Source organism: Convolutriloba macropyga, chromosome 4 (genome assembly GCF_964194025.1).
Source record: "Convolutriloba macropyga chromosome 4, txConMacr16.3, whole genome shotgun sequence".
Classification (NCBI taxonomy): Eukaryota; Metazoa; Xenacoelomorpha; order Acoela; family Convolutidae; genus Convolutriloba; species Convolutriloba macropyga.
This window is the reverse complement of record NC_134471.1, coordinates 59,569,205-59,594,324: the sequence shown is the minus strand read 5'-3', so window position 1 is coordinate 59,594,324 and position 25,120 is coordinate 59,569,205. Positions and strand designations below refer to the sequence as shown.

General features: G+C 32.6%; 1 protein-coding gene across 3 annotated transcripts in view; it reads left to right on the top strand.

The window, feature by feature from the left end:
* Positions 1–25,120, top strand: part of LOC142338572 (uncharacterized) — a 51,196-nt gene that overhangs the window by 7,107 nt on the left and 18,969 nt on the right. For all 3 annotated transcript variants that reach the window (XM_075388372.1, XM_075388371.1, XM_075388370.1), the window contains exon 3: positions 19,620–19,717. In XM_075388372.1, coding sequence (XP_075244487.1) covers positions 19,620–19,717 — 98 coding nt within the window. The remainder of the gene's footprint in view (positions 1–19,619; positions 19,718–25,120) is intronic.

Sequence of the window (25,120 nt, the reverse complement as noted above, 5' to 3'; positions counted from 1 at the left end):
ACATTTAAAGAGGCTAACTTTCTCAAGCTCAAGTTCTTTCAGTAGAATTGAGGAAAATTAAGGAGAATTGGCTATTAGTAAATTTGACATTTTGGGGCTTTCACTATTCTAAGTCAGAGTATTTTCTAAAAAAAGCAAAATTGTAACAATTTTCAAGTGAAATGTAAAAGAAAAAAACTTCCTTTGCTTCCATAAAAAAACTCAATTAACAGAAACCGTCGAAGCCTGATAAAAAATATGAACAGGTGCGTTAACTTTTTCAATCTGGCAATCCATAGACTGTCCAAAAATTGTTGTACTTCATTATACAGGAGGAGATTATTCCGAAGGATCTGCTCTGACAATATCAGGAATGAAAATAAAAAAACGATCAATAGTTCTCAATCTTTACATTTCAATAATTAATTTGGTTGATATGATGTTGAAATTATGAAACCCGACCGGACTTTTTAAGTCTTCAAAGCTTTTCCCAATAGACACATTTAGTTCTGATGAAGTAAGTAAGATTTCCTTGTAAAAAATATTCTAGAGTTCATGAAAAAAAAATACAATTTTTCTGCTTTTAGTTTCTCCTTTTCAAGTTAATTTTAAGTTAAATTTTGCCAAATTAAATACTCTAAATAGCCTGAAGTCTTTGATTTTTCACAAAAAGTTCATACAGGGAAAAATGTTCGTGAACCTGTTTTCTACAGCAGAACGAAGAGAGCGTGATACAAAGTTTCTTACATTCTAGGCTTTTTCCATACTTTCCCAAAATTAATTTTTGTGATATCAAAAACTAAATTAGATACAGTTTAAAAAAAGTGAATTACATCCTAAATCATCAGAATCCAAAAATCTAAGTTGAATATTAAAACATAAGTAAGAACTCAAAATTTTCTGGACATGATATAAAGTGTCAGCAAGTGATTAGAAAACCGATTATACCACTCATTCCTTCAAATCTTGGCATTGTAGTTTTTAACAAAACTGAATGCTAACTTAGTAATTTCATTGAAAATATGAAATCGAATGGACGGAATGCACAGCGCCATACCACCGAAAAGTTTCAAAACGAAATAGGTTTTCAGTTCCTGACAAAAATTTTGATCTGATTCAACTAATAGGAAACTAAACAACGTGAATTATTTTATGTTAAGAAAAATTTTGCCAAAAAAGGTTCAATTAAGTTAGTCCTTTTGATATTTAGATATCTGGTAATATTGAACTGTGTTTTGTTTTAAAATCTCATGTTGTCAAAGTTTTTGGCGTAGTTTAGCAATAAAGAAAAAAATGATTAGTTCTGATGGAATAAGAAAAACTTGTCTGAAAAATTTGTCTACAAAAACAAGTTTTTAAAAACAGCAAACTTTTGTACTCTTTTAGTTTGTCATTTTCAAAGTTGATATTTGCTAATTTGAGAGCACTAAACAGCCTGAAATCTTTGATTTTCCTAGACATTTTTCCCCACAAAAATGGTTCCTAACTCAGTTTTTTACCACCAGAAGACATATATAGTGTCTTAGTAATTTTCGAAACAAATTTCGAGAAGAATTCTCACTTTTAAGGTTTGAAATGGTAAAGAATAAATGTTGAAAAATTGCCATTTAACCTACCTCAATTTACTAAAAATTGACCTGTATATTTTCCCGTTTGTTTTTATTTTGAATTTCGACCTGATCTGTCACGCTCAACCCCCTCGAGCAAAAGTTTCAATTTTTCCTTCGAATTTTTAAGGAGTTCTCTTTCTTCATTTTTCTGTTAATTTTTAATGGAAATCAAAACAAGATCACCCGAGATACAAAACGGCGTTCTTCTTTTTTCACTTTGATGCGTAAACAAAACATGAAAATTGTAATGAAGAATAAATAACAGCCTTTCAAATATATATATATATATATATATATATATATATATATTCATATATATATATATATATATATATATATATATATATATTTTTATATATATATATATATATATATATATATATATATAAAAATATATATATATATATATATATATATATATATATTTTTATATATATATATATATATATATATATATATATATATTTTTATATATATATATATATATATATATATATATATATATAAAAATATATATATATATATATATATATATATATATATATATATATATATATATATATATATATCATTCCTAAAGAAGTCTAAACACTTTCTATTTTTCTTTAAAATCAAACATTAAACGAAATTCAAACGCAGACAGCAATAATTTTCAATCATTGGTTTGCAGGGCGAAAATAAGCTAGAAAGGAGTTTTTCATTATTAGTTTTTGTGAAACTAAATTAGACACAGTTACAAAATGTGAATTTCATCCTAAATAATCATAATCCAAAAATATAAGTGAAGTCTCAAAGTGTACGTAACAAATCAAAATTTGTGAAGGTGATACAACGTATCAGCAAGTGATTGGAAACTTGATTACGCCAATCATTCCCGACAATCTTGCCGCTGTAATTTTTACTAAAACCCAGTGCTAACTTAGTGACTTAAAGGAAGTTATACACTCAAGTGGACGGAATGCACAAGAAAAAGTTCCAATAAGTAATAGGTTTTCATTTAATGAAATTTGATTTGATAAAACTGAAGCTAAAGGACATGAAACACGTTTATGTTCACAACGTTTTTGTCTAGAAAGATTCCATTGAAATAATCCTTTTGGTATGTAGATATCTGGTAAGATTCAACTTTTTATCCTGAATTTTACTTAGAGGTGAGGTTTTTCCATGTGAAACATTGCATTTTTGCAATGTAGAAATTGGAATTCCCATCTGTTTTTGTTTTTCAGAACACTTCGAAATAATTTATTGAATAAAATTTTACTGATATTACTGTTGATTTTTATTCAAATTTTTTCACGTAGATGATTTTTATTTTTTTTGTCTGCTGAAGTTCAGATTGTGACACGTAATTTTTTCCTCTGTTATATTCTCTTAGTGATCTATTTCAATTTCTCTCTTAATTTTATTTTGTTGATATAATCTTCCTAAACAAAACGTTCAAAATTGTTCAAACTTGTTTTTATCAAAACTATTGCTTAATTTAAGTTTATTGCTATCACTCAATGTTCTACGGTTCTATTAGCGTAAGCACTTTCTTGATTAGATATCTTCTGCAACAATATTTCATTTAGTGTTAGTTCTGCTGCAAAATGAGGAGTTTGAACTTTTCTCCATATGTCTTCGTTTTTCATTATTTTGCAGGACCGAAATTCCGCTTCGTGATAATCAACCAAGGATCCCATATATAGGCCTCAATTCTATTGATGACCATTTTAAGTGAAGCAAAATTGTGATCTCGAAAATGTTCTTTTTCGATTTCTATTCAAGCCTTAAGTTAACCATTCTAAATATTTCAAAATTTTTTGCTCCTTAATTTTTTTTGTTTTGTTGTTGTACTGCAACCAATTGTCAATCTGTATTGAAATGCAGGCTACAAAATTGTGTTGAGTATCTTAGTTTGTTGATCATCTCGTTTCTGCGATTTTCTATATAAAGTTCAGCAGCTTTTTGTTAGCCTTTAACCGGATTGAACACCGAGAACTTAAATTTGCGGAGACAATTTACTTAAAACACTCACGTGCACATTTTAAAATGCCGAAACTCTGCAGTACCAGAAGTCAAAATGCCAGAAGTTGCTACTTAGCCAGAAGTTGAATTTCGTTGACTTTCGTCAATTTAGAACGTGCGCGTTTCGTGTTTTAAGCATGGTTAAGTGACTCTGCAAAAGTCACTTCAAAATTCTGACTTAATATCTCGAACCGCTTCTCGGTTCTCGTTAAACGCCAGAATTTCTCAGTGACTTCAAGCAGAGTCACTTAACCATTACTTAAAGTTTTTCCAACTATTAAATGTATGAAAAAATTCAGTTGTAAATTTCAATTAGAAAATATGGCTTGTAAGCAAACTAATCATTACATAAAAACTGTAAAATGATTGCACATAATGGTTAAAGATTCAGAAAGCACGTTTAAAATTCTGTTTGACGATAAAGAATCTTTGTTCACTTTCCCATCCCACTGGATACAAATTCCTTGTGTGTCTAAAACGAAATTCTTTCTGTCAGTGAATAATCTTTTTTTATTCAGCATTGCTGCATTCACAAAGTTTCAACTTACGGTTTCAAGTTGGCGTCCAACAACGTCTCGCTTTTCGAACCGAGTCTAGAAAGAAACAAAAGGTACCTGCCAAATTTTTTAAAATATTATTATCCGACTGACGTCATGAATTAAACGATAGCAACTGGAAGCAAACGGATAAAATCATTATATTGAAAATTTAATATACATATTTGCTTTTCAGATCACACATTGATACAAGTTCTGAATCGCTGACTCACCCTCTTGACACTTGAATTACCTACTCAAAAATTTGCTTTTTCTATACAAATAAGCTAAATAAGATGAATTTTCTCGGCTTACCCCCTCTACCCTCGAGTCCCTTCCTAGTGAGTCAGCCTTCTCTGTTCTGAATGCACTCTGGTGTCTGTAGAAGGTGCCTGGTACCACTTCACTACTAGTCCCCCTCATTGTAGCCACTGGAAGACCTCCTGACAGGATCTGCTGCTCCTCAATTTGTTCACACGATGAAGACATGTTGTTTTGATTTCTTACTTGCGCTTAAAGTTGGGCAGTTTTCAAGGAATGAGTTGGGCTTTGAAGTTGCACCGTTTGAATGTTAATGAATCTATGAACGAACCCGCCCGTTTAAGTACCCTGCACCTGTATTGTATAAGTTGTGTTTGAATATTTTGTTTAATCATTACATTGTTCTCTGTCATTGTTCTCCTACTACATTTGGAAAGACAGTTTAATTAACAATTAGCATGCCAATATGGAAATTTACGTCAGAGATAGTAATTTGCCCAACTTGATAGGCAATCTCGAAAACAATCTTAGATTGCAACAAACAGATCATTGAGCGAAATTGAATCGAACTTATCTGATAGATGAAGTTTCGTTTGCGATTAATAAACACTGAGTTTGATCTGCAAAATAATCAGCCAAAAAATCTGAATAAATTGGTAATCGACGCCAAAGTTTTTATGCTGACAAAGAGGCGGATTGTGGCTTATGGTACCAAACGCTCTTGCGATGTCCAACCCGGGCCCAGGTGTCCACCCGTATTAAAAAATTATTGAGCGACCATAAGTGTGAAAAGCAAATTCCATTCTTAAATAGCAGGGAAAAGAGTGTAAGAGTGGAAAGTACACTTTTTTAATTGCTCTCAAACGAAGTTTGTAGCAATTATATTAGTCCAGTCCGTCTTTTTTAATGCAATTTTTCAAGTGACCGATTTTTTGTCTGACCCATTTGACTTTTCGTCCTCAAAAACGGGATAAAAAGGTAGCGCCCAGCTGGCATTAAGTGCTCTTAGAGCCTTTCAGCTCACTAGTCTGCAAGTATGCGATTCACAGAAACTGTTCTGGAGACTTGTACTGCGGTTCTTAAAGGTTGACACCCCACAACACATCCCCTTCCCACAAAAGCCCGCACCCGCCACAGCAGCCCACCCTCTCACTTCACCCCTCCCCCCCCCCCTAATACCCACCACTGCACATCGTTCAGACCGCAAGGACCCCGTGCAGCCAAAAACCGCACTCTCACCGTTGACCCTCCCCCTCTGTTACCCCCACCCACTTGTCCCACCCCCTCCATCCCACCATCAGCCTTCCGGTGCACCCCACGCTGCGCTCATCTGACGACCCAACAATAAAACTAAAACTAGCCTCACTAAACTGTGGCTAGCTACTGACGAAGTCAACCGCTCGCCGGTTGTTTCAGCAATTCGCCCGACGTTAGTCGGCTATGTTTTTATTCTTTACACTCCCTACTCCTCTCGTATTACACTCTCAAAATTTCCTTATGATTACACTTTTTACAAACAAAAGGACTGCATACTTGGAATAATTTTTTTTTGGTTGTGCTTGAGAGAGAGAGAGAGAGAGTTCGCCAGTTTGATCTATTAAAATTCCAAAACGCCTTCATTTTTAAAACTATTCTCATAATTTTCTTTCTATGCCTTTTCCGTTTTCTGTTCAAAAATAATCAAATCTGAGGTACAATCTGTCGAATAGTCTCCGCTATAATTCAAAAATTTGCTTCCGTCCTTATTTGGTAAAAAAAACTGGACACAATTGCGGAGTAGAGGGGTCGGAAAATCATGCACTATGACGCATATTAATTAGCCTACTTTCTACAATTCATTCAATTTATATTCAGTTATATACTTCAATCTATGTTCAAAGAGGCGACAAGCTGGGTGCATTATATTTTTATAGTAACTATTGGGGATTAAGTCTTGCTTGTCGAATGGAAAGTAAGCCAATGCAAAGACAGTCCGATTTATGTTTCGATAGGTAGTGCAGCATGTATATCATAAGTTGTCGGATGGGATATTATCAAAAAATTACCAGTTGCATTATGCAATAATAATGCTACCTCTGAAACCCGTGACTTGTTTCACGGAACTTTCGACAGTAAAAAGTGGGAATTTTATCCCAATTCAAAATAACCTTGTTGAGCCTGAGAAGTAAACAAACTGGGAATTAAGTAGGCTTGTTAAAAGAAACGCAAAAAAAACTAGTTTGTCGAATATGGAAGGTTATTGTTGATCTAACAAAATGGCAAACGATATCTTAACAAAATAGTTGATTTCAAAGTAAAACGTAATGGAGCTCTCCATTCTATAACTACCTACTCTTTCATTGCGGCATGACTTTACTAGACCATTTTTTTTAGAAATTTGCCTTGCTTCCTTTTCGACTTGTTTGACCGCAGACTGATATTTCTGTTGTTTTCTTGAAAATTTTTCAAGTAAGGTCAATATTGGTAGTTTTTAATTTTGATGGCGTTTCTCCACTAAAAGCCATCTGCGAAGTTCAGTGTTGTTTTTCTGAAGGATTTACAAAGGGGCTATCCCAGGGCCTGCTTTTAATAAGTGGTCATCAATTGAGTCTCTATATGTCCATTTAAAATTCTAAATGGCTCTTTGTTTAATGCATATTTTTTTTCTTTTTCAAAACATGTTTTAAAATAAAACGCCTGAGACGCCGTTGCGGGCTACACTTTGGATATCAATTTGTCATAATGTTGATAAATAACGTGATACATATTTCATAAATTAACAAGGAGGCTCGTTAATGTGCGTTCGCACATGATGTTCCGACCCGCGTTCATCTACATTTTTACATAACTGTCAACCAAATGAACGGATAATCAAAAACTGATCTTGTTTAAATAAATTGTCAAAAAAAAAACATTCGTCAAAAACATACGACAGACAACATCAAAAATCAGAAGGAACCATAACTACATAATTTTTTGTTAGTACAAAACATATGGGATTTCATATTAATGAAACTAGGTAACAAGTTGACAAAAAGATGCAAAAATGAGGCAAAATTCAGAAATCAACCAATATTTTTTCAACAAATAATTACAAAGGTCTTAAAAACCATCAGCTTTAAACACAGAGTTTCTTGTTGAATATACTGAAAAGTTTTTGAAAAACGGATAGAATCTGTCTTTTGTTAGACTAATTCACAGAATAGGACTAAAGGTGAAGAAAAACTGAGAAAATCAGAAACAATTTGTGAAAACACAAAATTTTTGAAGCCATTAAAATCTTCGGCTGTTATCTGAATATTATGTTTTTTTTGGTTCAAAAAATAATTAAACTATTTCAGTAAAAACTATTTTCAATGAATGAACTATGTTCAATTGGGACGCATTTGATGATCATTGGGATCTGTTATTACGCATGACAACGCGTATTGTTCGAAAAGTTAAACATCAATTACGACGTAAAATTGATAGTCACTTCAAAAATAGAATTAGAGGGAAGTGGATGGGGCCTCTCAATGACGAGAGTTAGATACAAATTGACAAATATAAGAAAAAAAACAAAAAATTAAAAAAAAAACATTTTATAACAATTATTATCATAAACTTTAAATCTGTTGGCTATAAACTTACTGCATTGAGTAACTTCATTCATTAGGTTACAGGCTAATGGAACCTCTCAGATCTTTACGACTAAACAAAGAAAAAAATAGGCAAAAACAGCAAATTGAACAAAAAAAATTAAGAGAGAAAAGCGTCGAAGCCATTAAAAAAAATGAACTATTCATTGAAAACTTTTTCATTTTCAAAAATTTTTTAACAACAATTGAATTCTTTTTTATAACAAATTGACTTAAAGAAACCAACAAATATGAACAAAATATAAAAACCACGAAACTTCTGAGAAAAACCATAGTATCAAGGCCATCAAATTCAATAGCATTCAACGGAAATCAATTAATTAAAAATATATATTAAGTTATACTTCGATGAGAAGGCAATAATTTTTTTTTCTAAATAATCAATAAGTCATCACAATAAGTCGTATGACTAAAAAATACGACATCAATAAGAGGCAAAAACCATAATGCAATTAGAAAAAATTGAGAAGACAATGTCGGAGCCCTTTAAAACCATTTGTTCTTCTCTGCAAACTTTATCTATGATCTGTTCAAAGTCCTCTTTATGCCAACGGGGACAGGCAATGATAGGATAAGATGATAAGAATTCGAGAGGATTCAAAATTGTTAAAAAAAAATAACCAAAAATTCAACGAAATTATGACAAGTTGTGGCATTCAAGTCATAAAGGCAATACTTAGAAGATAGAACTGCTAATCAGATTATTGTTGCAGTAAAAAAAAGAATGGATTTTGGCAATAGTGAGACCGACTTACAGTTCAAAGAAACAAATTTAAGATCGGTTAATGCCCAAAAAAGAATTTTTGTAAAAGAAGTTTTTTTAATAAATTTTTAACAGTCATTAGCTGTCCTCTCAAATTACTACATAGGTTCGTTCACTGCTCTTTAGGAAGCAAATTGCGCTTTTAGTCGTCGAATGTATGCCATAGGACTTCAAATTTTTATCAAAAAAAGAACATTTGAGTTTCAAAAAAATTACGAAAACTCAGAGCCGGAACCATAAAAAATGAGCGATTCCTCAGAAACGAAATATTTCGGCATCATTAGGCATCATTCGACTGTAAAGGAGGTTTTTCATAAATAGAACCTGGATTTGAAAAAAAAACTAGTCTCGAAGTGACTTGAAAAAAAATTAAAAATGACGTTCTTCTTAAAATATCAGCTCTCAAATAGAAATCGATTTTTTTCTTATAATAAACTTCCCTATGAGACAAAACCGACCCCTTTTTTAAGGCCTTTCGTCGGTTAGAAACACAAGATTGTTTCATTTGCAGCATTAAAAATATTTTTGAATTGATATTTTTTGTAGAAAAAAATCTTAATTTGAACAAAAAGTGAACAAAATCTTGTCAAACATCACGTGTTCACAGAAAACTTCAGACCTCGATAACTCCTCGAAAAAAAAACGAAATTCAAAATAAAATTTCTTTAATTCCGAAATTTACGCTGAACGAGCTTTTTAATGATACCACTCACATTTCTCTACGATTAATATATCGCTCAGCCAAAATTGTCTGAACAAAAAACCATTTGAGTATATAGTTCCTCCCCCCACAAGTGGGGTCGGAACAATAATTTTTTATGAGGAAAATTGTTTTGAAATCATTAATTCATTTTGTGAAGGTATAACAGGTCACACAAATGTTTTAGGTTGTGTTGTCGATACCAAGTGGTCAGTTTGAAAAGGGAGTAATTATCATAAAAGCAATGTGTTGGCACCTTACGATCACTTTTGTTATTTTCCTACCATTTTTTAATCAATGCTGCTTTGTGTTGTGGGGGGAGTTAACAAGTCAATATCAGGCTGGTTACGTTCCCTTATAAGGTCATGCTGGTTACATTCCCTTATAAGGTCATGCTGGTTACAGTCCCTTATAAGGTCATGCTGGTTACAGTCCCTTATAAGGTCATGCTGGTTACATTCCCTTATAAGGTCATGCTGGTTACATTCCCTTATAAGGTCATGCTGGTTACAGGCCGGTTTCAAATTAGAGAGGTCGGCACCTCTTTTGTCCAGTTTTTGCAATTTATTTTAGAAAAAAGCATTTTGGCAACGTTTGTGTATTTTTTTCTTTTCTCACTCAAGGAGCAATAATGAAGAGCTTAGTCTTGACTCAGAAATTTTTTGCCAGACACTTTTATGTAACTTGAAGTATATTTCCCCCGGCTTTACAAGAACTTAAAACGACCGTTATACTTGTAAAAAGTGATTCAAGCTGTTCTTTGATCTGCTAAAAGGCAACTGCCATTGTCGTGTTGGTATCCAATTAAAACGTGACTTAGGGGTTCTGTCTATAAATTCGTGTGGGTTTTTTTGGATCTTTGTAGAACATTTGCAGGAAAAACTATTATATTGTCATTAATGCGAGACTGAAAAGCTTAGAATAAAATACATCTCTAGAATTTGACCGAATAAATTCATGACAACAGCTGATTTTGTCAGTGATAGCTGCCAAATAGACAGCTGAGGAAGCTATTGTAAATTGTACAAACAAACAACTTGAATTGCATTGAGATTTTCATGTGTAAACTCAGTGCGAAATAGCAATTTTGTAATTTCCGACGAAGTTGAAAATTTTACTTATGCCATTTTAGCTGTAAGGACACAATGGCAGTTTATTATGCATACTGGATACTGCATAATGATTATACTGCATATTGGATGCATAAAAACGGGGGGGGGGGGGGAGGGTGGGGAGGGGGGAGGGGGTGCGTTCAGATGACGTTCCGGGTGCGGAGGTATGAGTTGAATATGATCTAGAAATCTGTTAGACAATTCTAATGAGTGATACCGCCGCGTTGGCTTGCAACTCACACAAAATATGGAGAGCATATTTTTTCTTGTTCAGACAATTATATTATTGTTGAAATTATTTCAAAGGAAATTTTAAATTATGACTTTATTCATGATGATGCACTAAATGAGCAAAAAAGGAACGGTAAATCAGAGAAAAAAGAAATTTAAAAAAGGAAATGATTCGCACTTCTATCAATGTGTGCTTACATTTAATTTAAACTATAAAGGATAATTTTGTATCAAATAAAAGCATATTTGAAGTTAAAAACGTGAATACAAATTTTTAGAACGAGTGCTGCCAGCCTTAATTTTCGACGGCAAGACAGTGTTGTCTCAAATTTTATTCATCAGTTAAATTAATTGCCATGAAAAATGTCTGTATATTTTGGCTACTGATATGTGATGGAATTTTTTGTTAAGAAAACTAACTATTGTTAATTTAAAAAATAACATTGAACCAGTGCGCTTGATATACTAATAAAAATTTCGGTTATCTCAGTCGTCTAAGACTATTTCATAAGGGTCAGAATTGATAACAAAAGCAAAATTAAAAGAAATGATCATTTTAATTCACTTTAATGTGATTTGTTTGCAACATGAAACAAATTGATTTAATACTGTCTGAAAAAAAATTGAAATAAACTTTGAGACCCAATCTTTGATAAATTTGATTATTTTCACCTTTTTTATAACTTTTCGTGTGTTGGTGGGAAGAACGTCTGTGCTACCTTTCTGCGAAACTTCCTATCACTATGAACCAAAAATGGGGCTAAGATTCCAGAGACATGTCAAAAATACACACTTTTTTGTTTGCTTAAAAGCTGTTATGATAAAATAGCAAACGTTTTCAAAAAATGCGGCTGTTAACTAATACTGAATTTGTATAAAAGTATCCCGCTCTAGAACATAAATTCTTGATTCAATTTCCCCCAATTTTTTGTAATTCCTCAAATTTTCCAGGATAATTTTTGTTCCTTTCGATTTCCTCAAATTTTTTTTTAGATTAACTTCCACGTTACTGCTTTCTTTTCTGATCGTTGCGACCCATTTTGTGGGGAATATTTCTGTGTTCAACTGGATTTTTTTCTGCAGTCAATTTTGGCAAATCAATATAATCATGCCAGAGAGTTGGCGCCGTTATCGTTCAAAATCTCGTCTGGCGAGGAAAATAAATAATTGAAAATGTTTTTCTTTTGAAATTCGCTTTTCTACGGAGTTGTCGAGCTTTAAATTTTTCTGAACTCTTGACTGATTTCCGTTGTTTTATTCATATTTTCCGTATTTTTACTCAAATTGTTGACAATTTTGTCAAAGAAGTTGTTAAATCTACAACAATAGTGTTATTGTTTTTAATTTTTTTCAATAAAAAAACATAGAAGCGTTGCTGAACTGTTTGATTCGTCTTTTTGGCAAATAACTCAGCTGAGTTTTTCAAAGTTCATCAAAAATAAAAAAAAACAAGCCTAAAAGCTGCCAACTAATTGTTATAAAACTTCAGCAAGGGGAGTTTTACTTTTTCTTCACATGAGAGTGTTCTGGAATGAAACTTTAATAAATTTGTTTTGTCAAAAATTTTTTTTGATAGTTTAAATTGATACTCATTCAAGCTTCATGATTTGTTTTCAAGCAGTCAACTTTTTGTCAAATTATCTGTTTTACTTACTTTTGGAACACTTACATGCTTTCAATGGAGGAAAGTCAATAGTGAGTCTACTTTTCTACTTTTTTCTAATTCTGGACTTTTACAATCCAAAATTTACCCGGATTGTAATAGGGCACTGTTATTTTCAATTTAGCTTTTTTTATTATTCATGAACGAGAGTTATTTCCAATCGAAGCTCACTTATTGACAGATCGAACATTTATAGTAATTTCATTGAAAAGTTTATGGTTTTTATGAATTCAACGACGTGTTTGCGTAAAATTGTTTGTGAACTTTTAAGTTTTGCCTCTATTCCTTGCTATTTTATAGTTTTGTGTCTTAGTGTTACTAATGTCAGGTCCAGTTGGACTCCTAGCTGGTTCCCAATTTATCTGTCTAGTGTTTCTACTTGAAAGCTTATGGTTGTTTTAACTCTTAAAAACATTTGCTTTCAATAAAAGAGAAAATTTGTTTCAAAAGATTTTTAATCCTCTTTCTACTGATTTAATTTCAAGTTTAGTCTTCAAAGTAGTTTCTTGTTTTTGGTATTGATATTTTGGCTATGATGTTACGGGTTTTGATAAACTGTTTTGATATTTAGAGTCTTTACTAGTTTTTGGTTTTTGTTTGTTATCTTGGCACATCAATAACTTAATAATAAAAGAAAATTTACAGTCAAGGCCTTCAGAAAAAGCGCAATTGAACAATTTTTTTTTCAGTTGTTAAATTACGGTTTTAACGGCTTCGACATAGTTTTCACGCGAAATTAAATGGATTTACGATTATAATTGTGGTTATTTTTGTAGACTTGAAAAATATTTTGGATAAAGACAAGCCAATTGTGCTTCCTATGGAGTTAGAGCAAATGTTGATTAACTTTTGGTGCTGACAATTAGCAATATTGAAGACATTTTTCAGTTTATTTTTTTCTAAAGTTTTTATCGTTTTTTGTATTTTTCAATTGTCCAATGCTTGTTTCTTGTCCACTTGTTGCATAGTCTTATTAAAAACGGGTGTTGTTTTTCCATTGAAGTACAATTTAATTTGTTCAATTCAGGTTTTAAGTGATGTAATTTCGATTTTCCAAGTAACTGTTATTAAAAAAGTTGACATTAAGTTTTTGCCGTAAATAGGATTTGTTGTTATCAAACTTTTTTGCTTGGCTTATCTTGAGCTCTCGTTAAAAGCAAATGTCGCCAACCAACTCACCAATTCAGCGTTTTTGAAAATGTAAAAATTTCAAGTTTGTAGCAGAAATTTTCAAGCATGAGTCATTGGCAAACAGGATGTGAATTTTTCAATGTTTTCTCTCTCCTCCTTGTTTGGAGACACACTGGCCAAAAATTTGTGTGAGAAGCGGAACAATTTTGTGCAGACCGAAATTGCTGCGCCTCTTTGTTTTGCTGTTCTGCTTGATTTTTCCTTCAATTTTTGAAATAATCAAAAACGAAAATTCGTAAGACAACACTCATAAAGGTGGGCAATTTGTCAGGCTCTTTGATGGGACTCTTCTAGTAAACAAAATGCTTGTGTATCAATTCACATCTACAGATGCAAAACTGAAAATAGCTCTGCTTTCTATTCTTTTAAAAATATTCCAGCTAAAAAGCATTGATAATATAGAAACTCTGAATTTCAGGCCTTAGCAAAAAAAGATCATTACAGAATATAACAACAAGGAAACAGAATGAAGAAATTGAAAAAACACTAAAATTTCGAAAACGCTCCGAACGATCTTAGTTTTGTAGTTACAAACAGACACAAAGAAAACCTTCTGAATTTTTGAGTTTTTAAATAAAGCATCAAAACAGTAAAATGAACCCAGTTTTTAGTGTCTTTGAAATTTGATCAGTGCCTAGTCTGACGCTTCCTTTCGTCAACATTATTTTACGCCGGAAAGCTTTAAAAACGTTTTGGATCACGTACTGGCGTCAGCTTTCGCCTGTTCAATGCGCTTGACTTCATTCTTACCTCGCTGTATAAAATCGTATTTAACCGCATTGCGTTTTTAATTTTTCATCATAAAAAATTATTCAAAAAAGAATTTTTAAATCCGAAAAAGGCAAGTATGGTTACTCTTATTCACTATCAAGCATAAAACACTATTACATAATGAAAGCAGCCCCAATCATGTTTATATATAATATTGGGGGATATAATTTCAAGGGGGGCTATAATAGGAAACACCTAAAAAACTAATAAAAAATATAAATCTGCTTTTAATTTCAATTTTGTTTGAGCACCAATAAGTTCAAATAGTATTACTTTTCTAGATAAAATTTATGGCAATCAAAAGACATTTGCAGTTAAGTTTCTCATTTTGACGACTCCTAAAGAGCCGTTAGTTCTTTTCAGGTTAAACCTGTGGCTTCAAAAACGTTTTTTGTTTCAGTGCGGCAATCATGCGCTCCGAAGGAAAGTAAACGGATTGCGTAACGGAAAAATTTCAACCAAGTTTTTGGAAAGTTTTGTTAAATGATTGGCTCTTTCAATCAAAATTTGCTATTTTTAAGCTTGTCAGTTTTAAAAGAGGTACCGCTTTTTTATCTCTCCACACATCGATTGGACAAAAAGACTACGCAAAAAAAAACTGGGCTTGAAGTTTCTGACCCCCAAAAAAGTAGAGTGATTAATAGCTTCAATGATGACGGCTTTTGTAATAATAGAAATTTTAGTCTTCCGGTGCTATTACTTTATGTTTTTATTTTCATTTTTCATCCTTTACTTAACCTGATGTTTTATAGAATAAATTTTTACGTATTAGAAAATTTCGCAATTACTGTACTGGAACAATATTACAATGGGGTTTATAAAATTATGCTAACAATTACAAATTGATTATCAATTAATGCAAAAATAAAATAAATTAGGAAAATTCAGAAATGCATTAACTATTTTACGTGTTATCATGGAATCTCTGCAGTAGATTCTGCAGTAGAATCTCTGCAGTTAATTATTTCACGCCTATATTAGCAACTTCTGTCGCTTTTTCAACTCACTCTTCAAAACAAGAAGCCATTAAGCAAAATTTTATTGTTCAAAACTACATGATCGTTATTACAAAATGTCTGATGATGAGAAAGTTAATGATGATATACGTCAGCGCATTAAACTTAGTGTGAGCTAATTATTGACGTAATCATAAGAGCGGTGGTGACGTCATAGTATGAATGCTCACTTCGTCATGCCGGCTGCCACAAACTCTTTGTGTGTCTGAAACGGAAGTCATTACAACATCAAAACGTAGCTTTTTTCATCCATAAATTAATAATGTCGGCTAAAATAATTAACATACTGTCTCAAGTTGGCGACCGGCAACGTCTCGTTTCTCGAATCGGGTCTAAAAACAAATGATTTAATTTTATCAAATATGTTGGAGTCATGGTTTTGGAGTCAAATAAATAAATGATTTGATCAACAAGCTCAATATTAACTATATAAAGGGGACGTATACCAAGTTTATGTATGAGTGTTCCTTTACACGAATTAAGTTTTTGTACCAAAAATAAGATTTAATCAACCCTGATCAAAATAACTTTGGCACCAAATTATAGAATATCTAGTCTGTACAGCTGCGATTTGTACAGTGACCAGATTACGATTATGTCACCGTTGACTGTGAGACGTTGAATTTAGAAGATGATTTTTTAATTGGTCTTGATTTCAACTTTAAGACATTCCTCTAAAACACTCGACACTAATTTGAAGCTGGCATAGAATTGATACAATTTCTATATGCCAGCTCGCCACTTGAATTCTCTCATCACAAACTTGCTTTTTTAAAAGAAAGAGATTCAATTTACTAGGATCAGGTATTTATATAAGTATTTATATAAGTATGACTCACCCCCTCTACCCTCGAGTCCCTTCCTAGTGAGTCAGCCTTCTCTGTTCTGAATGCACTCTGGTGTCTGTAGAAGGTGCCTGGTACCACTTCACTGCTAGTTCCACTCATTGTAGCCACTGGAAGACCTCCTGACAGGATCTGTTGTTCCTCATGGTGCTCCGATTTCATTGAGAGAGACATTCTGTTGATTTTAAAAGTGGTCTTTTAGTCTGAAGTTGAGGCTTTCAATTTCTCGGGTTGTCGATATCAAAAGAATGAACTTTATGAAAATTGGGACTCCTTTTAAAGGCAGCACTTTGCATTATGCCATTGTTTGATATGAACTTGTCAAATGTTTGAGTGAATTGTCTTTTCAGTGAAGATCAAATTCTGATCAATCAATTGTAAGTCTAGCAAGGTCGCTATTTGAACGTCTGTGCCAAATTTGTATTATATCAAACAAAGAAGAACAATGAATTGAAAAAAATGAACTTGATGAAATATTGGGATTGATTAAATATAGCAATGATTAATCAGTACAACTATACCACTTGATTTTCTATTCGCTTTTTCTTGAGCCACTGCACATGATTTCGATGTCTGTTGATCATTAAGCGACTTTAATTTGCTCATTAGGTAATTTTGCAAAAGTGTTATAAAATCTATCTTTCCAGCCGTTCATTGTACATAAGATAAGATTGTTCTAAAGTTGCAGTCCTGTGTCTAGTTCAGTAGACATTTTTGAGATCATCAGATAGTTATGAACACTAGCATGAACTCTTTAGTAGTTAGAAAAGACAAACATTTGTGAATGTTTACGGTTCTCTACTTAGCGAGGTTTGATTTTAAAATGCGAAAAGTTTTTTTTTAGCAGTTGAACATTTTTAGAGCCATCGATCAAAATTCTTTTTAACAAAATAAAAACATAGTAGGGAAATAAACTGACTTTAATTGGCACCAAACAAAGTTCTTAGCAAATATTTAGGTCCTGTTGGACTTTTATAAAAGCCTTTAAAAACATTTTCTGTCTCATTGACCCACGAGGATTAAGTCGCTGTAGAGTTTTGAAGCTGTACGGCTTCAATAGTTTCTAGGTGTACACCTCATCAAAAACGCTTGCAAAATCTATACAATGTTTTCTGTTTAGACACCTCATTTTGTTTGCCATCAATAATCTATTTTGTCAAAAGGATACGTTTTGCGGTAAAGTTGAGTAAAAAGTAGGTGAAATTTTCTTCAAATTAAAATAAAGTGCCAAAAGATCAATTCTTTAAAATTGCTAAATACTGATCAGAAAAAAAATCATTTTTTGAAACATGTATTTAATATTTGAAACAATAAATAAGTTGAAAATTAGAACAGAAAAGAACTATTTTTTACAAAAATCTCAAAACGTAAGGTTACGGAAAAATAAAAAAAACGCTCGCAGTTTTGACTTTCGGCAACTTCGTTTGAGAGCAATTAATGTAAAAATAGATACCGTGTTTGAGTTCTGCGCAATTTTACGAGAGGGGCATATTTTTGAAAGTGATTCCACCACCATTAGTACGCTATTTTTAATGCCGATCCACTCATAGTAGGATGAAACTTGATGAATATTGCCCTGACATTGAAGATCGTGAAAAAGCTTAACATAAATTGCCGACATCTTGATAGGTAAAATTTCAAGGAATAGGTAGATGAGATTTTGAGAAGACTTTCTCAAAGTGCTTATAGGAAGTTTCTTGGTAGTACTTGTCAAGATCATTTGAAGAGTCGACAACTAAAAAACAATCTTTACTTAGCCACTAAGAAAATTTAGCATTAAATGTATCATTTACAGTTTTCTTCCACTACTTTTTCTACTTCGAAAACTCTTTCCCATTACCTCCAATTCACAAAATGTTGAATTGTATCAGGTCACTGTCTTTTTACGACTTGAAGAGGAAAAATAATTCTTTAATTTGTAACCTCGTTATTTTGATAATGTATTTTAGAAAGAGTCAAATGTTGCACGTCAAAAAATTGTTTAGGCAATCTGCGGAACAAAAAACAAAAGCAGAGAGAGAATTTAGAGCGGATTTTGTTCATCGATTGTTTTAAGAGGAGAATCACGGATGACAAATTTTGCACTAAGCAAGAAACCGTTTCTGATCATACGTGGCTTTTTTCAAAGCGTTCTTTTTCTTTTTAAATTTTAAAGCCAAAGATGTTTGTCTGAATTATCTAAGCCAAACATTATACGGAAATAAACATTAAACATTGTTATTGGAGTAATCATTTTTGAATATCTGAATCAGAAATATATTTAGATGTAATTTTGAGCTGCTTTGCTTTTTTGTTGTGTTGGACGCTTGTTTAACAGTTTTTGTACTCTTGATCAAGTTAGTTATTTTATTGGTTTCTGAGATCTTTTGATGGGATTTGATTTTGATTTTGAGTTGTTTGTTTTAGAATTGGAGTATTTTGCTTAATTTTGGTATATATTCATATGTTTCTTCAACATTTGTGCCTATTTTCTCTGATTATTAACTTCTCTTAATTTTTTTTGTTCACAATTTCATTTGTAGCGATTCAACACGTTTTGCTACGAAAAAAAATGAATGACACTTCAATCTTATTCAGAGCAGAGTTCACTGAATTGAAGAATACACATTTGTAATTTTTCCAGATTGTTTGTGATTTCCTTGTTTTAACTGTTGTTTAGATTGTCTCTGAAACAAATTAGAATGAGCGAAAGATTTTTCTGATTTAGCAGAAAATTTTTGTTCAAATGGACTTTTTTCTTTAAAAAATGTTGGAAAATGCCGCTTTAGCATTTTGTAGAGATTTTCGTCACAATACTTCTAATTTTTCCTTCCTTTCTTTTCCTCTGTAATTTTCCAGGTAACTTTTCATCTGTAACTTTTCCAGCCAATTCTTGAATGGCTACTATTTGTTATGAGTGTTTTGCTAATAGTTGTTTTGGATTTCCTAAGAAACTTTTTCGGATATTTTATCAGATTTCGTTATCACTTTTAGGTTTTCTCATGCATTTTTACTCCGCTAATTTTGCGTTCCTGAACATTTGCTTTTCCGTCAGTCATTTTTTTTGTTCACATGCGGCAATTCACAACTTGTTCACAACTTTTTGAACTAAATTATTTTCCGAGCCCATTCCTAGTAATCACTAGGCCTAGTTTTTTTTGCTTAGCCAATGCAAATTTTCTGAATGGCTGGACTTGTCCTGGTAAAATTTTGTTACTGATTTTGGTGTTATTATACCATACCTATCTCAGTTTGTTGATAACTATATTTTAAGTCAGTCTTTTTAATTGTTTAATTTTTGTAAACATTTAATTAAAAGTGTGCGTTGTTATGTTCAGATGATTTGTGGCCATGGTGACGTGTGCAAGATCCCAGGAGTGCCTGCATTCGAGTGTCTTTGCCCCCTGCACACCTACTGCACAGCACAGGGCAAATGGTCAGTAGTCTCACTTATCATTCAGTTTTGAAAAAAAGACGATCCGAGTTGAATGTGTTACAAGCGGTCAAATTTTTTCACATTTACAAAGATATTCCTACGGATCTGTTGTGTCTATACTATGTAAAAATAGCATGCGCGCCCGGAAGTTATATGGCTTGGGGGAGTAAGTATGTAAGAATGTAAGAACCTCTCTTACATACTTACATGCTTAGAATTTTTGAATACGGTGACTTGAAAGAAATGTGGTAAATTCAGCACCCAGGTTGAAGTTTTTATAATTTCATTCAAGGATCATATACGATTTCATACTGACCATACTCGACAGTAATCATCGTCAATATTTTTTTTCACTGCAGTCACCGCAAATCTTACATCTTTAGTTATTTTTAGCGTTAACACCTCGACCCCTGCGCATACTGACCACACTTGCATACATAAATATATACAAACATGCGCACATACCTACCTTCCTGTTCCTATCAATTAATTTTCTAGTTATATTGAGATCACCAGACGCCCCGTCTCGCGCCTAATTAGATTATCAGAACTTGGTCAGGTGTCACTTTAAATACACTCTTACTACCCTCTATTTAGTACACAAAATGTAGTCGAATGTGTTTGCTAATGTTGAACGTTTGATTGGCCGTCCAAAATTCAATTTTTAACTTTACACTCGCTTTTATTTAAGTGCATGCCCCATAAAAATAAAAAAGGTACTTTATGTACGTGAATTTTGTTCTTTCAACTCTCTTGTTTATCCCATTTAATGAGACAAATTTTGTTCAATTCATCATTTGATATTGGTTTAGTTTTAGACTGTGATGCACTGTTTTTACTTTTTACTTAGGTGAACCTAGTTCAAACCTCTGTTCATAAGAAAACATGGTATCAAAAAGAGACGCTTTCTACTATAGTTTAACAAAACTAGCTGAGGGGGGGGGGGCAATGAAATTTACGCCAGAAAGTATAGAGAGAGAGAGAGGAGAGAGAGAGAGAGAGAGAGAGGACAGCAATTGACCGAATAACTATGAAAAGAACAATTTTTGTCTTTAAAAAGTTTTGATTTTTGCTAAACTCTGTGATGAACTCTCTGCAAATTACATAAACCAATACAAGTCATCTGAATTTTTGCCCAACCAAAAAAATTTAGACAGTATTAGACAATTTTTCTGTCATAATTCTGCCCTTTTGATAAGCTTAAACTTTTTTCGAGTCAATTTAGCCAATTTTCTGTTTGTTTTGCAAAATTCAGAGAACCTCAGAATTAAGATGCAAATCATTTGAGATCTGTCAAGAATTGCTTCATTGTTAATGTTATTGTGAGAAAAATTTTTAAAAAAATCAGAGAGAGATAGAGAGAGAGAGGAGAGAGAGAGAGAGAGAGAGAGAGAGAGAGAGAGAGAAGAGAGAGAGAGAGAGAGAGAGAGAGAGAGAGAGAGAGAGGAGAGAGAGAGATAGAGAGAGAGAGAGAGAGAACGAGAGAGCGGGAAAGAGAGAAAAGAGAGAGAGAGAGAGAGAGGAGAGAGAGAGAGAGAGAGAGAGAGAGAGAGAGAGAGAGAGAGAGAGAGAGAGAGAGTTCTTATCGAAGTTCAGAATTCAAGACATTTTTGTTTTTGTTTAATACGTAGCTGACCGGACAGCAAGCAAAACTGTTGGTTGACCATTGTGTATTGATATAATCAACGTCGCGATTTCAAAAACTCTTTCTTTTGTGTTTTTCCTTTGATCATATTTTGCCCAATCATTCAATTTATGTTTGGATATTGGTAACCCATCCTTAGATATGTTCACAAAGTTTTCGGCTTTTTCTTGTCAACGAAAGGTCAGGTTAGAGTGCCAATTTAAAATCACACAGAAGCAAAAAAAAAAAAGAGAGAAAAACGTGAACAGTTTTGAAGAGTGCTTTAAAAAAACAGCATGTCAAATCATGGTCAAAACCCGAGGAATTGTATAAAAAACGTAGAACTACTCTATCTGACCAGCAGATCGGTTGAACAATAGTAGCCAAAAGAGGCATTCTGAAATTTGAGTAACTGAAACAATTGAACCAAGCAAAAATAATTATTGCTAAAATTCCAGGGCTTCAATTTGAAGGCCAAATTTGATCCATTTAAAAAGGCGTCATGCTCTTAAAAAAAATAGGTTTTTTAGTAAAGTTATCATTTGCGGACCACTACCATGCCTAAGCGAGCCGTGGGGATTGGTATGAAACCTATCACACCGGAACATGGTATTAAGTATCCGCTCAATCACTTCAATACATGCTTTTACTGTTCGATCCTAATTGGCGGTACGACATGATAGAGGGATTAAATGATAGAGGGGGTAAATGATATGGGATTAGGATATTAGGGTTTAATGAATCGGGGTTGATAAGATGGAGAACCAATTTAAATATATCCATTACCCCGCTCAAAACATTTCAAGAGGTCTTTCGGCCAATAAACATAGAAAACTCGAGCAATAAGACAAATGATTCAGAAATAATAAAAAAGCAAAATGTATCAAAAGTTTCTAAATTTCTCAATATTAAATGTTCATTGCCTTAAAGATAGATCCATAAACCTTAGAAATTGACAAAAAAAAAACTTCGAAAAAAATTAAAACTATTGCAAATTTTAAATAAATGTTTTTAAAAATGGGGGATGTTGGTTTCCCTGGCAACCCTTTCATGTCTCCAGGTGCTTTTCAGTCACCAAATTTTAAGCCCTAAGTTTTTTCACTGGCTCAAAGAGATCAAAAAGCTAGGAAAATCAAAATAATTTTCAGAAAACTTGAAAAATTCTTTTTCAAACTTTGTCAAAAAATTGCAAAGTTCGTCAAAATAAAAAAGCTGGAAACCATTCCATTGCACCTCGCAACCATGAAGTAAGACACTATCAAACTCTAGAGGGGGTTAGTTGGCCACTGAGGCCAAAAAACGGAGAAAATTTTATCAAAAAATTTGCTCAAAATCGTGGTATCAAATTGTTAAAAACAATTCTATTGCCACAAATAGCTATGCAGTAAACTGTAAACAGACCCTTTAGGAAGTTTTCTATCCCCTAAGAAAGGAAGAACTCAAAAATTTACGAAATTTTGCAAATAAAACTTGAAGGAGAATTGCGAAAGTTAGTATCAATTTTGGTGTTGATGTTTTGCAGCGCCAAAAACTATAGCTTATAAAATGGTGATCAAGCGTAATTATATCTTGCAAAAACATTATCAACTTTGACAATTGTCAATTCAAGACTAATCGAACAAAAAACGCGAAGAATTGGAAAGTACGTGAAAAATTGCAAAATTTTAGGCTCAAAAACTTCAAAAGAAGACTTTTTTAACCTTGAATTTAAGGCCTTACCAAGAGCTGAACTCCTCTTAGAACTTGAGGAGAAATAAAGCCAGCTTTGGGCCTCTATTGAAATTCAATTGCCTACTGGGTCTTATCTCTGCATCCCGTTTTGAAAGATGAAAATAACCCAAAAATGTATGAAAGCATCTTAAAAGAAAAGACAAAGCCCCACTACAAACCAATTCTTGGATTGTGAAAACTACCTTTAACGTTGAGTGAAAAACCAGCTTTTTGAACAAAATTCTTTTTTTTTCTATAACAGTTTTTCACGCTCATCATTGTGACTTTGTTTACACTGTTTCTTCTCTTAAGTGTTATTGAAATAATACATCTGTGTTCTAATTCAACCAAAATTCAAATGGTTGAAATCATCAATGTGCAGATAAAGCGTTGGTTTGAGTTTTTGAGTTAGATACTTTTTGTTGTCATAAGTCATAAGATATCAGTGAATATTTGATTTTTACGTTTTAATTATATTTAATTCTTTAATTTTTTTTATTTTTCTTGTCTTATCCATGTCTTAATATATTGACAGGTCTCATTCGGCAGTTGCTAATGACTTAAAGAGTAACCTAATTAATGGTTACTGTCATGGATAGTGATTTCCTTGGCTTTGAAATTATTCGTTGTCAAAAATCATCACAGAAATTGAGATTTGCGCGAATTTGTTGTACTTTTACTGTTCGTATCTTTTAATGTCATTAAGGAGAGGTACCAAGGTTGACGAAAGTGGTTATGTTAATCAATAAAATCGTTTCAGTTCAAAACGCCATTCTATAATTTAGAACTAAATATTTTAGAAAAACTTCAGCTAATTTTTGAGTTTTTTTGTTCACTTAATTGTCTTACGTCTCAGTTTCATTAATGACAGCTCTCATTTGCTGCAAAGGAAACCCAAAATTAGATTTTTTATTTCAATTCCAATAACTTTGCTCTCTTGCCTAAACGCTTTTCGTTGTCAAATCAGTGTTTACTTTTTTTAAAAAATTTTGATGGTATTTTTTTTCACTTATTGCTATCTTATAACTTAACCGTATTCATGACAAGTCGGTTGCCAGTGAAAAAATAGTTTATCGAAACAGTCTTTTTCGGTCTCTTAAACATAATCGACTAAACGTCGGAAAAAAATGCTCTCGAACTACTAGCGGGAGCTCTAATCAATTGCAGCCTGCTTCAGTCGGGGGGGGAGGAAGCCTAAATGGGACTAAGAAGTTCAATAGTGGACTTCAAATAACCACATTAGAGGTTAACATATACATATATTAAGATTTAAAGTAAAAATGACACCAGTTTCAGCTCACTTTTCATTTTACTTTTAGTATTAAATTGCCGCCAATTGAGTTCAGCTGCTTGGAAATTGTGATTGAGAGAGAATTCTAGATCACGCGAAACGCAAAAAAGTCAAGGGCGTAAAAAGTCACTCGAAAAGTCATAATTGTCAAGCAAAAATTTTGCTTAAAAAAGACACACACGTTTACAATAAATGCTATGAACTTTTTTCAAGAGCAATTAATAATGCTTTCTGTAACTTTTACACTATTCGTACTATTCGTTAAGAGAGAATTAACCAGTTCTCACATTTTGGCAAAAAAAATCATTTTGTTGTCTTATGGTTTAGTCTCATTAAGAATGAGCTTCATTTGTTAGTATAAAGAAACAGTGAAACCCTAAAATTGCTTAAAATTCGTAGCAGTCGGTTGTCAAAATTGGACGTCCTTTTCAGATTAAAAAAAATTAACTTTTAGTACTGAATATTTTTATTGTTTTTCTTGTGGTCTTACTGCTTTGTCTCAAAAATCACAATAGGTTGGCTTAATTTTCTTCTTTCTGGCAGCAACTGATAGTTCATTTTTTCTTGGATTGCGATACCGTTTTTTTTGAAATCTTTATTGATTTTATGAGTTTGGGCTTTATTTGTCTACTTTTCCGCAATTAGATCAGCTGAAGTTTTTTTTATGACTCCCAATGTTTTATGTATGCTATGCTAAGGATTCCATCAAGTAGTTATGTAATTTTTTCATTTCATTGCCACTGATTTTCAAAAACTAATCAGATTTTGCCAATGTTTT